The sequence below is a fragment of the Ochotona princeps genome, chromosome 15, assembly GCF_030435755.1.
Source record: "Ochotona princeps isolate mOchPri1 chromosome 15, mOchPri1.hap1, whole genome shotgun sequence".
Lineage (NCBI taxonomy): Eukaryota > Metazoa > Chordata > Mammalia > Lagomorpha > Ochotonidae > Ochotona > Ochotona princeps.
The window spans coordinates 24,509,843-24,526,719 of NC_080846.1; the positions used below are offsets into that span (position 1 = coordinate 24,509,843).

General features: G+C 44.4%; 1 protein-coding gene across 6 annotated transcripts in view; it reads right to left on the bottom strand.

Moving 5' to 3' along the window:
- MDM1 (Mdm1 nuclear protein) overlaps positions 1 to 14,267 on the bottom strand; it is a 30,398-nt gene extending 16,131 nt beyond the window's left edge. For 2 of the 6 annotated variants that reach the window (XM_058673553.1, XM_058673552.1), the window contains exons 1-7: positions 13,704 to 13,858; positions 12,824 to 12,938; positions 9,137 to 9,501; positions 7,993 to 8,127; positions 6,137 to 6,304; positions 4,925 to 5,028; positions 4,735 to 4,834 (exon numbers count right to left, since the gene is read on the bottom strand). In XM_058673553.1, the coding sequence (XP_058529536.1) occupies positions 4,735 to 4,834; positions 4,925 to 5,028; positions 6,137 to 6,304; positions 7,993 to 8,127; positions 9,137 to 9,501; positions 12,824 to 12,938; positions 13,704 to 13,721 (1,005 nt within the window). In that variant the 5' untranslated portion in view covers positions 13,722 to 13,858. Of the gene's footprint in view, positions 1 to 4,734; positions 4,835 to 4,924; positions 5,029 to 6,136; positions 6,305 to 7,992; positions 8,128 to 9,136; positions 9,502 to 9,534; positions 10,000 to 12,819; positions 12,939 to 13,703; positions 13,913 to 13,967 lie in introns of those variants that run through there. The other 4 variants (XM_058673550.1, XM_058673551.1, XM_058673554.1 and 1 more) reach the window with 4 other exon arrangements.
- Positions 14,268 to 16,877: the final 2,610 nt, after the last annotated feature.

The window sequence follows — 16,877 nt, forward strand, 5'->3', positions numbered from 1 at the left end:
ACACCTTGTCAGAATTCTTTCATTTCTGAAGGGACTTATCAAAATTAGTAGTTTAACTAAATTGTTCAGATTTATAAGCAGAAAATTCAAATTCAGAAAACTGGGCAGGAGGGGAGGAATAATTTTTTTTCCAAAAATCATGCCTCCCAAAATGAAGAATCACCTGCTATTTGGTCCTTATTAATGTCCATCATATTCCAGGCCAACTCTGACTGTGGGACTCTATCTTGAAACAAAGTCCTTTTTGTGGAGAATAAAGAATAAAAGTACCTCAGCCAGAGCAGTCTGGATGATTGAAAGATTACAGGACGATTGAGAAGAGAGTTAATACCAATCCAGTAATTATTCTCAGGGAGGGGATCAAACAATTACAAGTGCTGCTTATTATTTAAAAAAATCCTGGGATGGGTGGGTGGCACAGTGATTGGGTCAGGTCGCCACCTGGAACAATGGCATCCCATATCACAGTATCTGGGACCAAGTCCCACCTCCACTGTCAACTCAGCTTCCTGCTAACATGTCTGTGAGGCGGCAGTAATGACTAGAGTACTCGGGCCCCTGCCACCTATGTGGGCATCCTAGATACTGATCCAGTCTCCAGCATTTAGGGAAGTAAACCAGCAGTCAGCAGATACTATATATAAATATTTAAAAATAAAAATAATCCTTTAAGTGGGCACTTTAGAATCAACAGTTCAAGAAGGTACATTATGGAGATGACAAATACAACCACCAGCTAAAAAAAAAAAATCCGACCAACTATGTGTTCTATGAATAGATACCTGGGACTTAGCATAAAAACACAGGAACTAGACTATACAGAGAGTCCAAAACAATAATATTTCAAATAATACAAAAGGGAAGACAAAAAATGAGTTAATATCCTAATGATGATGTTAGTGTTGTCAACCTACATTTGTGAGCCTGGCACAATGACTCAATCGGCTAATCCTCCCCCTTCAAGCACCAGGATACTATAGAAACACAGGTTGGTGTCCCAGCTGCTCCACTTTCCATCCAGTTCCCTGCTTGTGAAAGCAGTGGAGGATGGCCCAAGGGCCTTGGGACCCTACACTCTTTGAGACCCAAAGAAAACTCCTGCCAATGGCTTGACTGACTCAGCTCCATGGATACCACCGGGGGAGTGGACCAGCGGATGGAAGGCTTTTCTGTCTTTCCTGTTAATCTGCCTTTCCAATTAAAAAGAAAAATCTTGGGCCTGGCACAGTGGCCTAGTAGCTAAAGTCCTTGCCCTGAACGTGCCAGGATCCCATATGGGTACCAGTTCTAATCCCGGCAGCCCCAATTCCCATCCAGCTCCCTGCTTCCGGCCTGGGAAGGCAGTCGAGGATGGCCCAAAGCTCTGGGACCCTGCACCCACAGGGGAGACCCAGAAGAGGCTCCTGGCTTCAAACCAGTGCAGCTCTGGCCACTGCGGTCACTTGGGGAGTGAATCATCGGACAGAAGATCTTCCTCTCTGTCTCTCTTCCTCTCTATGTATATATCTGACTTTCCAATAAAAATAAATAAATCTTTTAAAAGAAAAAAGAAAAATGTTAAAAAAAAAATAAAGTGCATGTGTGGATACATATGAGGGCACCTCAGAAAGTTCAAGGAAAATGAAAAGATAAGTTCACTTTGGAGCAAAACATTTTTTGAAATCCATTGCTTCTTCAGAATACATAGTTGTCATGAACTTTCTAAGACCCTCACAAGCATGAGTTTCAAAACATTTGGCACCAAATTAAGCAGTATCTTATAATTAGGTATCTCATAAGCAGCCACATAAATCCAATTCAGACGCCCAATTCTATCAACATGGAATTACATAAAGAGACCAATAGGGATGGAGGAACAAGAGGCGAGAGTTTCACCAAGGATTTAAATTCATTTCTGTGGATGCTCTGCCTTCAAGGCAGCGGAGCCAAACCCTCCCTCTTTTAAGTGCGGACTGTACATGCAGCTTCCTTCCAAAGTGAAGCACAAAGAGGGGGAGACTTAAGTAAAATAGGGTCCATGTTAAATGTCTAAAATGTGTGTTCAAATAAAACTGTTATTATCAGCACTATTCAGATTTCTTAGCTAAAAATCATTATTTTTTCCTAATTCTAACTTATTTAAGTATTTTGTCCAAAGAAGGCAATAATACCACTAATTTAAATATTTATAATCACCAGTTACAATGAATAAAACAAAATGTGTACAAATGTCATAATAGGACACCTAAAACATGGGTCTTAGATTAACAGTAACAGCACCAAAGCTCCTCTACCAAGAGAAAGAATTTCACCGGTCGTGACATCAGCCACAGCAATCCTCTCAATCCAATAAACGTTTACCTCTGAGGCCTAAAGAGCAACCCTGCTTAGTTGCAAGAAGTCAGCCTAACAGACTCTCCTGAAACAAGGGCTTCTCTTGACCCAAGCAGGTGGTTATCCCACCCTTAGGGGCCACACTGTCTTTTTTTTTTTTTAACAATGTTTACATAGTTGACAGGGTGAGACCATTGTTTTCAAATCTTTCTCCTGTACCTGGGGAATGGAGGGGAAATTAGGGCATAAGCCACATCCAGCCTCCCTGTCACCCCAGTACCCAGGGGTCGGGAACAGCCACCCCACCTGATGTCACCCAAGGGTCCCCAATGTGGAGCATGCTCTGAAGATTCTGCTCAAGTGGTTTTGATAGTTTTGAAATGCTGTTGATCTCACCGATCCAAGGATGAGGAAATACTCCCAAGGTCCACTGGCTAACACAGTCCACCCTAGGGTCTCCAATTGCCCAGATATTTGCTGTCAACGCTTGGCTGGGATAGTTGAGCAATTTGTTCTGTTCTCCTTCCTCTGCTATGGTACCAGATGCCCTCTGAAGGCCCCAATGAACTGCCATATCCCCCATGTGCATCTGGGTATGCTGTCCACTGTCCATCTAAGCCACTGAGGAGGTCCAGTTCTGACACACACATTCCAGTCAGACCACAGATGCTACAATTCTCCCTGTGGTTGGAGTTCTGAGTTGGGAGGATCCCCAGAGAAACCTTGTCTGAAGCCATCCCAAACATGACTCTTGTTGTGATTACCAGTATGGGGTCTGGATCAGTATGTCACCCATGTCAGCCTACACACACATTGGTAATAGTAATTGCTGGGTCAGTTCTGTCTCCAGCCCTGTCTCTCATGTAAACCAATGGATGCTGTAGTTCAGCCCAACCCTGCCCACCATTCACTCAGCCCTCACGTTCACCAGTGGAACTTGCAGCAAGGTTGGAGTGATCCCCAGTAACCCCCACGAGGCCCGCCCCCAGCCCAGGTTCCTATGCTTGCCAGCAATGCAGCAGACTGACCCAATCTGTCCCACATCCCATTCAGGTCTCATATACATCAATGGACGCTGAAATTTAACTCAACCCATTTCAACTCCGCTATTTAGCCCACATTCAAGCTGGCATGTGCCACCGCCTGTGTTGCCACACCTGTCCCCAGCCCTGTTTCTCATGCTCATCAGATGCTATTTGGGACACTCTGGCTTTGGCTTTTACTCTTCCTACCTATGCTACCTCACACAGCACCATAAGCAACCACACCAAGTGACATCCTGAAGCAACACATCGGCACAACAGCCAGAACACACCTCAGAGCTGCCAGGGTTAAAGTGCACGGACCTTCCCCCAGGGGGTGATCACATGGAATGACTGGCCATGGTTTTAAGTACCAAAGAAAAGAAAAGATAAAAGATTCATTCACCATTCAATGACAGAGGACAGGGAATGTTTACTGATGTGTAAGAAACTGTTTTAATTGAGCTCACTCACACAGAAGAAGCAAAAACTGGTCAAGACATGGTTTAAAAGAAGCTAGTTATATAATCACAAAAAAAAAATGCTCCAATGTTTACCCTTTAGCTGCTAGAAGCTGGTACTGAAGCAATACTTTTGACTCTACAACTAATCACATTTTACACTAAAATCATCATACATTTATACACACACACGCACACACACATACATACTCTATGAACTTCCACAAATAAGAAAACACATGTAACACTTGTCTTTCTGAGTCTGGCTTATTTCAATTAACAACAATCTCCCAGTTTCATGCATTTTGTGCCATTAGCAGGATTTCATGTTTTAATGGCTAATATTCCTTCAAGTATTTCCAATCATCATTTGATGGACACCTAGGTTGATTGCCTAACTCTGTACCTGTGAGCAGAGCTGCTATAAACACGGGAGTACAGGTGTTTGTCACAGATGCTGCTTTCACTGCCCAACTTCAGGTCAGAAGTTTCTTCCCTGTGTCAGGGCACGCCAACACTGACAGTCAAGCACCTAACAGCATAGCAGGCCCCCTTTCTTTTGTTCACATGTTGCAATGGTTCACACAGTGGCTGCCACTACCTGAAAAATGATTTAGTCTTGAAAATAAATCTTCATTAAGATGCTACAAAATAATCAAATTCCTAACACTACAGTCTGAGTTTATTGACAAATCCTTGGTTGTCAAGAGTTGTTTTTTTTTAAACTTTACAGATTTTAGCAAATATTAATCTCTGAAACACATGCTAGTATAAAAAAGTAAATACACTGGTAAGTTATATACTTACATACAACTTCAAGTTCCCGACACTTTTGGCACTTCTACTGTAACCTCTCTTACGTGACAACCTTCATCACTAAATGAGATTTCCTGTGAACTAAGCTATTGAACAGACATAAAAAAGAGGAGACTGCTCACCTGGTCCGGCATGTTTTCCTTCACGCATGTCCATGTCCCGGCTTTATAGAAATACTGAGCTGGGCTCAGGAATTTTGCTCTATATTCAGAATTCACCTTCCTAATAAAAGTAAAAAGCAAGTTAATATATCATCCAAGTTGAGCACCTAAATACCATGATTTTAAAAAGAAAGAAAAAAAAAATACACACCCAAGCCTTTGATGTCTCCAAGGAGTAAGCTTCTTCTTAGGCTGGTTTGAGTCTTTGGACGCCATCTCTGGCTCTAACCTCAAAGGATCGTCTGCTTTACCACACTAAAATGGAAATAATTCAAGCTTTTCATACTTAAAATGTTACACATTAAAGTGAAAACAGATACCATTTAAGTTAGACTTGAATATTCTGTTGCATTTCTATTTTCAGATGTAAATTTCAAATATGAAAGGTAATAGAAGTCATAAAAAATTAACACGTTTCAAAACCACTAGTTAACTTTTTTAAAAAGATACTGCATATATTCCACTTTCTGATAATAAACAATACAGGTCTTTGGCTAGAGAAGAAAATTTGAACATTAAGAAATACATTTTTAAATAAAACTTTGTTACTACATATCGAACAATGATCTTACATTGGTCCTAGCTTGATACTTTAAATGAACATTTAATTACGTTGCAGTAATTAAACATAAGATCCTGAGGAGTATGCTTTGCAGAGCAAGTGAACAACTCTCTGCTCAACAAGTCATAATAGGCCATATGCTTACATATATATGTATGTGTGCATAAGTATATATACACACACTTATTTAGCCATATTTAACTCATATCCTTTCTATTTTTTAGTGGCCACAAAGTATCAGGTAATATCATTTCAGGAGATTTGAAAATAGTGTTTACACTCCAGTTACCTATAATTTACAATTATTTCTTGCCTGGTACTGCAACTTAAATAGGTACAATTCCATACGCAAAAGCAGTTGTTTGTATATCTTGAGGTAAACAATGTGAATTACACTGGCTATAATTCGACATGTAAAAGCTTTAAAGGTTAAAAACACATGTGTGGTTGAGTTTAATTTCATTACTTAAAACAAGTGTTTCTGTCACTACTGTGAACCCTGGAGCTTACACTGCCACTCAAAGACCACTCACTGGATATTACAAATAGTAGATTTTCCTGCAGTACTACTAAGTATTCACCATTCCACATTATCTTTAATAATCTGTGTATGTCTTCCAAATGGCCCAAGAGCTACTTGGGACTTGGTGTATTTCTTATCTTTGTAGTCTCAGTACCTGGCTCCTAGCAGGTGCACCGCAGACACCCAAGATTACATACATACAAGCTTTTAGTGAAATAAAATGTGTAGTCTGAAGTCACGGGAACTCTTTCTGTTTAATGTTTGCAAGTTAGGAATACCTTTCTTTCAGGAGCTACTGTTTCAGGAATTCCATTTTCTTTCAGTTCATGTCTTAATACAGGTTCTTTCACTGGAGATAAACCCTTGAAATTTCTTTTATATTCAGTTTCATGAATGACTGAGTTACTTTTGAATTGTGGAACAAATCTGCTTTTACTGTGGTAAACCTGGAAACAAAAATTCAATTTAGTGGGTCTTTTTTTCTGGTTAAATATATGGAACTTAGAGATTTAAAAATTTCATGTTACACAAAAAAAGACAAGAGTATATATGATCTACTATAATTTGACATATATAATAAACAGAAAACAATTTTGATACTCATTACTATAGCTTAAATAATTAATGCAATCAAAAGACACCAGAATAAACCATAAAATAAGCATATCTTCATAACATAAACACAGACATGTGCTTTATTAAGGCAGCCCTGTTCCCAAACTTACAAGAGGTTTTCTTCATTAACATGAGTATTTTTCTGTCCTGCAACATTAGAAAATCCTTAACATTTTGAATACCTGAAACGTTCAATTTGTTTGGTTCCTCCCACCCCAACACCTGCAACCTTTTTCTTCTTGCATTTAACCTTTCCATTAAGGCAAGAAAAATACCAGGCGATTTCCATTTTAAAATGTTTCCTTCTATCCTGGACTATTTCACAAGAGTTTCCATTTTACAACATTTTACCCTGATTCTAAGTGGGAAAACCGGAGTGTTCAAATAAGAAACAGTCTTGTTACTTTAAAATACTGAATAGCACATCTTCATACAGATCAAATCCAAATCATCTCTTTCTTAGTATAATACAGAAGCAAGGACTCCCCAGCCTAAACCTGCTCTGATTCCGTTACATGGTAATAAAAGCATCCTTTCAGAAAACAGGTGTCTAATAAAATAGAGCTGAACAGTTAGCAGTTCCCGTCAACAAGCCCTGAAAGCTCGTCACACACACACAGACCTTGAAGTTGATATGCTTTGAACTAACAAAGAACATTTGCTGTCAGAAGAAGTCCTTTAAAACCCTCACTAATGAAAGCAATAAAACTGCCAGGGAAGACGCTGCTCGTGGTTTATCTTATTTTGCATTTCTGATCCCATAAAAATAATGTATTATGATATGCTTTGACATGCAAAATATGTCAACAGGGCTTTGATTTGGATCCGCTCTAGCTTTAAGGCTAAAATTCTAAAAAAAAAAAAAAAAAAACTGAACAATCACAAGCTTCAGGTCATAAGCCAATTTTCTTTAGATACACTTAACTGTTCAAGAACATGTGTGAGTAAGCCCGAGCAGTTCGGGTTCTACTTCCTAGACTATTAAAGAATACCCATCACTTTGCTACTTCAGATGTTCTGAAAATACTGTATAAGTTTCAAATGTATTTAACAAGTTGGTCTGAAGCTGCCATAGTTTCTAGGATCACTGATTTCATTGTCTTAGTACTGTAAGATGACTGATAGCCTCTTAGTCCTTACGAGTGTACAAAATACACAAGCGAATGTAAGCACCGGAGCAAATGGATGTCCATAAAGAAAAACACAAAGACCAAGAGAAAGAAACGACCGAGCTGTCGTAAGGCTCTGGGGATGTTCTAAGAGGAAGTACCTCCTACCTGGACCTGAAGTCTGATTAAGAATATAAATGAAAATTAAAAGCCCAAGAACTATCCAGAGGATAATGAAGAAAACAAGTGTGTAACAGTAACTCAGTGCTAAAGCTGTACAAGAATATAACAGAGCCCAATATACATTTAGGTATTCCTATGGCTTTTCAATTTCATAAAATGATAGCTACTATTACTATTCATCTGATACAACAACAAAACGCAGAAGGACATTGCTTCCGTTAAACTACCTGCTTGGCTGGGGAGACTGGAGTGGCTTCTTTAGAGGTCTTCCACACAAACTGTCTTTGATACTCAGAATTTCTCAGCGCATTATGTGCAGGAACAACGGCCAGTCCAGCTTTCTTGCGGAGAAGTCTATCCAACTGTTAGGGCACAAACAACCACTAAAAAAGCCATTCAAATTTCTACACAAAAGCACATAACACGAAACCTACACTCATTAGCAATTTTGTAACTGTAATTTACAATATTCACTATATCTACCTCTGTTGTACAACAAACTTTTTCCAACTCATATAAAAAAAAATCTTTTAAAACTGTCAAAGCTATTTAAAGTTCTTTCTCACTACTGTCAAGGGATGACTACACACCCAGGGAAATATCACATCTCTCATTTCCTTCCCATGAATCCTTCACAATTAAATCTATTAATAAAGGACACAAAACACCTTGCCTGCTTTACTTGGCACTTGGTTGCCCACCAGACATTGCCTCCTTAATCCCCTGCACCCTCTGCTGCCTCAGCAAGCCATGAAATCTCCTGCAGCACTCCCAAAAGCTTCACTGGAGTTCCAGTCAACTGTGCACAAGATCGAGGAGGGGATAGGGAGGCAGTGAGAGCCTCACCTCGGTGCTGGTGGCCTCCGCTTATGTGCACACAGGTACCCGTTCCGGGCCAGCTGTGACATAAGAGAACACAACTGCAAGCTCTTTGACGGCCAGCCAGAACGCGCCTTCTGTTTGCGTTCTGTCAACTGAGATCCTGTTTGCTTGCTAGTACACAATAAGAAACGGAATGGTGATAAGTAAAAGGCACCTCGGCGTGCCTGCCAGAAGCAATGGCCAACTCCATTTCTCTGTCTCCACTTGATCTCTCCCTGAGGACCAGTGCTGAGCTCTGACAAGAAATCCAGGGGCAGGCTGGCCACCCAGTGAAGGGATATGTTAGCGACAGCCCAGAATATCAACTATCAAGAACTACTTACAACAACCAAAACCAGCAACATCTCCCCAACAACACTCTAGACACTGGACAAGAAAATAACACTGGAAAATTTTAAACATGAAACATAAGATTACTGAAATTATGATGAATGTAATATAGAAGTTTCAGCTTCTGAAAAAAAATATATATATACTGAATAGGCTTACCCTATTATCTACATTTTCTGAAGAAAATTTGGTAGAATGTTCCTGCTCCACATTTTCAGTAAGCGGTACATGCTCTGCTTTTACACCTTCATTACTGTCCCCGACATCTGAAGACCCTTCAGTCCTGGAGTCTGCGGAATGAGACCTGGTTCTCTTGGGGACTCTGGGGACTTCCAGGGACAGAACTCTTCCTTGGCTGGCACCTTCCACCTCTTGTGACTCGGGTGCTTCTGTAGCTTTAGGTTGCAATAATGCCACCACCTCATTCTCTGGGGTGGCTCCAATCCACTCAAGAGATTTTGAAATCTGGGGGTCATGGTAAGGGACTCTTCTTTTTGAAATAAAACTTGGCTCTTTAGTGATCCCTACAAAATACGGTATACAAAAATAGCCGCTATCAGAGCACCATGTTACAAAGACAATTATTAAAACATCTGTGAAAGGAGGCATGGAATTTAAAATTCAGTTGAGATATGCAGCCATATTCACACACAAACACACACAGATCCTTCAGATTACAGAATAACAAAGAAGTACTTTTCAAGATAAAATAATTAACTTAGTACTTTGAAGAAGTACTACGAGTTTGACATTTATCATAACCAGTAAGTAAATAAACAGAATTGAGGTTGGCTTGTTGGGACTGTCCTCAGTCACTAGATGAACGTGATGCGCCTGGCCAGTCTGGCCGTGCATGCTGCCTGCGTTTCTAATTACCTTCCTGAGCTATTTCACAGAACAAGGGGCCCCGTACTGTCAAAATCTGGAACTTTTCACAAAGCTGCCCTTATACAGAGCAGACCAAGATGAGAAGGGACAAGATGTCATCATGCCGGATCCTGCTTCTGTTTGTCTTTGATTTCCTGAGAACGAAGAATGAACCCTTTTGACAAGAGCCAAGGTGTGATTTCTCTGGATTTCTCTCTGGCAAGCCAATGTCCAAACATGCAACCTTCTGCCAAGGCAAAAGGAGCTTGGTGGAATGATGGCCACTGAGACATCGCCCTAGTTTGGGAACACTCTTTAAATAGAAAGGAGACTGTTACAGGCTGGGAAAGACGATGAAGACCAGCACAGAAAGAGAGGGAAGGTGGACAGAAAATCAAGCACGAGGTAAGCCCAGAGTTCCTCGACCCATTCATGGACACTGTCTCCACTGAACCCGGGATCCCCACTCTTCAGGCCTTCCCCAGACCATGGGTCTCCAAGCTGGGTACATGGATGCCTCAGGAGGACACAGAGCCATTCCAGGGAAGGGGTGAGGACAGGGTAAGCAGGGGAGGCACATGAAGGGAAATCATCTTTCAGATCCTCACCCATAGCGGCTCTGGTCTGCCACAGCTCTGTTTATCCAAGAGGTGCACCTGCCACCTGCCACGCTCCCACCGCCCTCCACCCTTTCTCCCATCAGTGCTGCTTTACAAAGAAAGGCCTGCCTCTCCAGTGCAGGAAACTCACTCCAGGGCCTCACCCCATGGGGGAAGAGGACAGACAGACAATCTCAGAAAGCATTCTTCCTATGGTTGAGAAGTGGGCAGGCAGGCAAAGGCAGAGCATCACAAAGAAAGAGCATCCAACTTCACACAACTCCACGCTTTTCCCAACACCTATTGTACTATTAAAACTGAATGCGATTGGGCTGCCAGATAAAATGTGTAGATATAAACTAACTCTGTACTGAAATCTGACTAATTGTAGTTGCTTGCTTGGCCAAGGAATACCAACTCTGCCAATTACATAGTTAACATTTTCCACACAATGAATGAGCTAAGTCGGCAGTTCCAGGTTTCACAAAATATATATAAAACATATATACAATATCCGGTATTTTAGAAATCACAGCCTTCAAAACTATTTGTAAAAATTTCAATTAAGAAAACTGAGCCTGGCATGACGGCTCAATGGTTAAACTCTCACCTTGCAAGCACCAGGATCCCATAGGGATGCCAGTTCATGTCCTAGCCACTCTATTTCCCATCCAGCTCCATGATTGTGGCCTGGAAGGGCAATAAGGGAAAGGCCAAAACCTTAGACCCCTGCACCCACTTGGGAGACTGGAAGAGGCTCCTGGCTCCAGATCAGCTCATCTCTGGCTCCTGGCTGCTACAGCTTTTTGGAGTGAATCAGTGGACAGAAGATCTTTCTGTCTCTCCTTTTCCCCATAAATCTGATCTGCCTTTTCAATAAAAATGAATAAACTTAAAAATATCCAATCAAGAAAACCAAGTATCAGGGCAGGTGTTAAACCACTACTTGGGATGCCTATAACTCAAACTGGACTCAGGTTCAAGTGCACCCTCCAAAGCTGCCTCCAACCCAGCCTTCAGCTACTGTGCGAGGCAGCAGCATGTGATGGTCCAAGCAGGGAGTCCCTGCCACCAAGGAGGAGACACAGAGTTCCTGGCTCGGCCCAGTCCCAGTCCCTGCTGCTGCGGGCTTCTACGGAATAAGCCAGCAGCCTTTTTTTTCCTCTCTCTCTCTCCCTGCCCCTTGCCACTCAAACAGTTTTTAAAAGTTCACACAGATGGAACAAAATGATGTTTATTTTTTTTTTTAATTAACTGTCAATTTAAAACGGTGTGAGACAGTACAAATTGATTATAAAATTCTTTCAGGGTGAACAAAAGGAGAAATGTTTAAAGACTATGGGCGCTGCTGCAGAGATGAAGCCACCACTGGGACACCAACATCCCGTGTCAGAGTGACAGTTCAAGTCCTTCTACTGTACTCTGAGCCCAGCCCTTGGAAGAAGGCGGGAAGATAATCCAAGCTCTTGGCCCTCTGCCACCCACATGAGAGACCCAGATACAGCTGTGACCTTGTCTTGGGCCTAGCCCAGTCCCAGCTGTTTAGGCATCAGGAAGTCACTCAGTGGATGGTTCCCCCTCAACAACGGTCCTAGGCAGTGAGCTTCTTCAGATGCTCGACTGTTCAATGTCACACAGCTAGAGTCAGTTCAGGCTCAGGTTTATTCAGTCACACAAAAATTCATTTGAAAAGCAGTAGGAACACCTAAGGCCCTGAGTTTAGGTACTGAGAAAGTACAATCTAGTGAGTAAAACAGAGCACCCCCCCCCCCCAGGTACCTTAAGTCCTATGAGGGAGACACTGAACAAGCAGGTGCAATAAAGCCACTCCCACTCTAGGAAACTTGACTTGCCTGGGACACAGGGAGACAAGTTGGGATGACAAGGACATAACCTCTGAACTCACAGACTTGCTCATTTCAAATCACGGTCCTGCCACAGACTTGCTGTGAATCTAGGACAAGGCTGTTAATCCGTCTAAGCTCTGGTTCTCAAGACTGTGGGGACACTCTTTGCCAGGCTTGTCCCTTCACAGCTTCGGGGTCTGAGCTGTCACCTCCCCAGAACAGCCTTTGTAATTCCTTCAGATCCCTCTGCCTCTTGTGGTCTATCGCACTTCCCAAAGACGTGGGGGACACAACGGAAGGCCTACCCGTTTCCTCACTGAGTTGGCTGTTAACTGTCTCACCACAGGTAAATGACTTTGGTCAGGGCTAGCTCCCTAGCAGCTGGGAATACTCCTAGCCAAGCGAACCCTCACTAAATATCCATTAACTAAATGAATGCATCAGTCAGGCCAGCTGAATTTTGAATAAACCATTGTACAAGTTCAGCTCAAGGTGGACTCAAGTGATATGGGCTCTCCATTTGTCCAACTTACCTAATTGATCTGATCTAAGACCAGCCCATGGGTGCTTCTGCCCCACTGAGGGATTACAGGCTTCTGACAAATAGGTCTTTTTCCACAGAAAGTTCCTCTGGTATTCACTCAGCCCCTGTAACGCAAAGTACAATTGGAGCATGGCACAATGAACAAACGTTTTAAAGCAAACATGAGGGGTAAAACTTTCTGAACCACCAAAGGCAGTTGGAAGTCCTAAGACGGTTAATCAAACACAGATGGGCTCCTTGATGATAGCTAATATCTACCCAGCTCGGTGCTAAGCACTTCATAAGTATTATCTCCTTTAATCCTCCTAGCCACTCGAAGCAAGCGCTGGTAGGACGCGACGGCTCAGAAGTTACTGCGGGTAACACATTTCATATTACACGTCGCTCCTTTGGGAAAGAAAAACTCCCTTCCCATTCCAGATGCATGCCTTGATGCGACGGTCACCTGTTACTGAAGGGTGCCTGTCGCTGACAATGACCAGCAGCTAGTCGGAACGTCAAAGACAGCCACAGTGTTGTTTGTATTCTGTCTTTACTAAGGACCCGTCACCGCTCAGTGTTTCAAAAAGGCACACTCTGAAGTATCAAAGAGGAGGAGGATCTATGAGATGGAGTTACAGGTGTTCCGACCTGAGGTTCCTCCCTTCTCCACTCCTGAGTTCCCCAGCGGCCCCCTACCACCTGATCTTCCACGAGCCGCCCCTCGGCGGTGTGGGAGCCACCAGGAGCCAGGGACAGCAGCCTCGCGGGTCCCAGCATGGCCGCGCCAGGCAGGTTGCGGGCAGGGAGCCTCTGCGAGCACACGCCGCCTCCCGCGCCCCGCCGCGGCTCCCCGGTTCCGCCTCCGGGCCCGGCGACCCCGGCCTCACCTTGAAGCGCACCGGCATGTCGCCCCGCGCCGGAACACCGGCCACTGCGACAGTTAACGGGACAAAAAGTCCGCGGGGCGGGGCGACAACACCCAGTTCCCTAGGAAAAGCCTCAGCCTGGCGTCCCAGACGACGCGCCGGCGCACTCGGCGCTGCTCAGCCTTTTCCCCGCCCACTTGGCAGCGCGAGGACCAATGGAGACTCGCAGAGTCCCTGGTCGGTCTTGCAATTCGACCAGTCAGCACTGGGACAGGGGCCGCCCACCTGCCGTGCCCAATCCGGAGGGTTCATAGAGATGGCGGGCGGAAGTCTGGCCAATGAGGCTCCCGGGACGGGAAGGACGGGGCTCCGCGGCCACTTCCCCCTGGGCTGGCGTCGGGACGGACCTTGTTTCCCCGGCCGCCGTGGGCTTGCGCGGGGTGGCATTCGAACCTTGCCGGCGTTGCTAAGCCCAGGTTCTGGACATCACAAAGCGTGCACGTGTCTTCTTCGTCCCCAAACGTGTGACAGAACCGAATGATTCTTCTTCTGAAACGGGTCCAGGTCTGTTCCTGCCACTGTTAGCCCATGTGCATTTTTGATGACCACATCGAGGGGGCCAGGCCAGAAAATAAATATAACTCAGGCAAATTTAAAATCATTTCACTGAAACCCGAAATTGTTGTCTTTGAGCAGTGATGGCCTGACCCTTTCAGTCCTCACTGACCCTACCCTGCCCCCCCAGGAAAAGATACACAGCTCCTGATATAGAAAACATCCTTGTGCAGCCTTGTCCCTCACCTCGCCCTTTTATGAAAATAAAGCCCCATCTGATTTGAATATATCGTGACTGTCTTCACCCATAAATCAATATGTCTTGAGCACTGTGTTTCAGTGCCGAGTCCTAGGAATGGGAAAGAAAGAAATTTTCCAGAGAGTCGGTGGACACACTTGCAAGGGATATGCTTCTGTTTATTCTGTAACGGCAGAACACATGTCAATGAGAGGGTCCCTGGAGGAGGCTGCAGGTGTGCCGTGCCGAGTCACTGGGGAGGAAGTGTTCAGAGGAGAAGGGCTGTGCAAAGAGAGAGCAAATGGAATGATCAAAGCACAGACGGCTGAAGGGGAGGGCTGCCAGGCCTCCTCCAGGCACCGACACTGCGGTGCTTTGTCTATGTGGCATGTGTGGACTGTATAAAAGCACAGCTTCCCTAAACTTTCACACATCAGCATCCATCCTGGCTGTCCTCCTTTAAGCAGATTCTGCAAAGCCTTGTCTTTCTGATCCTGTTTGATGTGGCTGTTCATCATCATCACTGAGATACTTAGAAATGCACTTGAAGGAGCCACCTGATATCTGAAACAAAGGGAATATTAAACGAGCCCCCATGCAGCTATGCAGCCAAGGGCCCTTGATTAGTGTTAATTGGTGATGACAGCATCTCTGTCATGTCAATTAAGAATAGCACAAACAAGACACAGTAGGATATGAAATTAAAAGTCCTCTGCAGGAACATGGCACAGATCTTAAAGGGTCAGAAAGACACCACTCCAGTCACAGACACGGCTTTGTTTATACATAGCACTAAGGTGAAGCCAGCAAAAGCAAGCACATGGAATTAGCCTGTCTGCAAAACAAAGGCCCTAATGACTGCAGCAGAGCTCAGAAGAGCAGCAAAGTGGGAACAGGAAGAGCAAACACCGACCTTAGTCACCTCTACTGCAGTTGTGTTATGGGGACTCGAGGAAGAAGAACCTAACCTTGTTATCATTAAACAAAAGCCCACCCTCATTGAGCAGGCAAAAATGCAGAAATGAAGAAAGGGCCAGCTCACTACATGAGCCTGTGGTTTGCAGCTCCTCCCTTCTCAGCTGCTGCAAAAATAGACCCAATATCCTACGCAGTCCCATCCAGGTGTCTGGAAGCCCTGAGGTGTTCCTCCATGGCCACCAAGCCCAGTGCGTCCCGGCAGCACTGCCGTTTGCTCTAATGGTCCTGCATCCGCAGGCGTCACACTTGCACCTGGTTGGCCTAGAACTGAGGCTCCACAGAGCAGAACTACTTCTCAAACTGCCACCCTGATGCTCCAATGGAGCAAAGCATCTTTTTCCCACCCCTTCTGGGCCACCCTCTTTTAAGTGAGTACCAAAGGGTTACAGAGAGCTTCGGTCATCTGTGTTTCAGCCTTCATGATCTCCAAAAGGCACCAAGTGCAGTCCACAGCACCTAGGCCAATGTTTCCACCCCTGCTACATCTTTTTTTTTTTTTAAGATTTTATTGTTATTGGAAAGCCGGATATACAGAGAGGAGGCGAGACAGAGAGGAAGATCTTCCATCCGATGTTTCACTCCCCAAGTGAGCCACAACGGGCCGGTACGCGCCAATCGGATGCCGGGACCAGGAACCTCTTTTGGGTCTCCCACGCGGGTGCAGGTTCCCAATGCACTGGGCCGTCCTCCACTGCTTTCCCAGGCCACAAGCAAGGAGCTGGATGGGAAGTGGAGCTGCCGGGATTAGAACCGGCGCCCATATGGGATCCCGGGGCTTTCAAGGCAAGGACTTTAGCCGCTAGGCCACGCCGCCGGGCCCCACCCCTGCTACATCTTAGGCAAAACTTCTCTTTCACTACTGAAGGCCCTCCTGTGCGGATGTGGGTATCAAACTTGGCTCCCTCCTCCCCTGGCAGATTTCTATCTGTTGCCTGAGAGAGACCAAATGAGCACAACCTCTATGAAAGGCAATTCGTCATTCCTTTGACCCAGCAATTTCTTGCCTATAAATTTATCTTACAGATAGAGTCTCATAAGCATAAAAAGAATTCACTTAAGGTGGTTTAATGCATTGTTCCTAGCAACCCAAAAGTCAGAAACAAGCTGACTGTCCTTGCAAGGCTGGGAAATCTTTACTTCTGGCCCTTTTCAGATATCAAGCACCACACTTGTTGGAAACCAGCCTGAAAGCAGAAACACAGTGGGTATTCTGACACCAAGAACTGAAGTCGGTAATCGGAAACCTTTAAAAAGTGAGAAGAAAGAGATGGTATTAACTCCAGGAGAGAGCTCAGATTTTCAGGCCACAGAGACAGCTCTGAGGTTCCTGGAATGAAGACAGCCTTAGGAAGAATGCTCAGAAGGAGTCACTGCCCAGTGGGGGTGGGCACCTCTAGGGGACAAAATGAGGCTGCCTCTTGGAA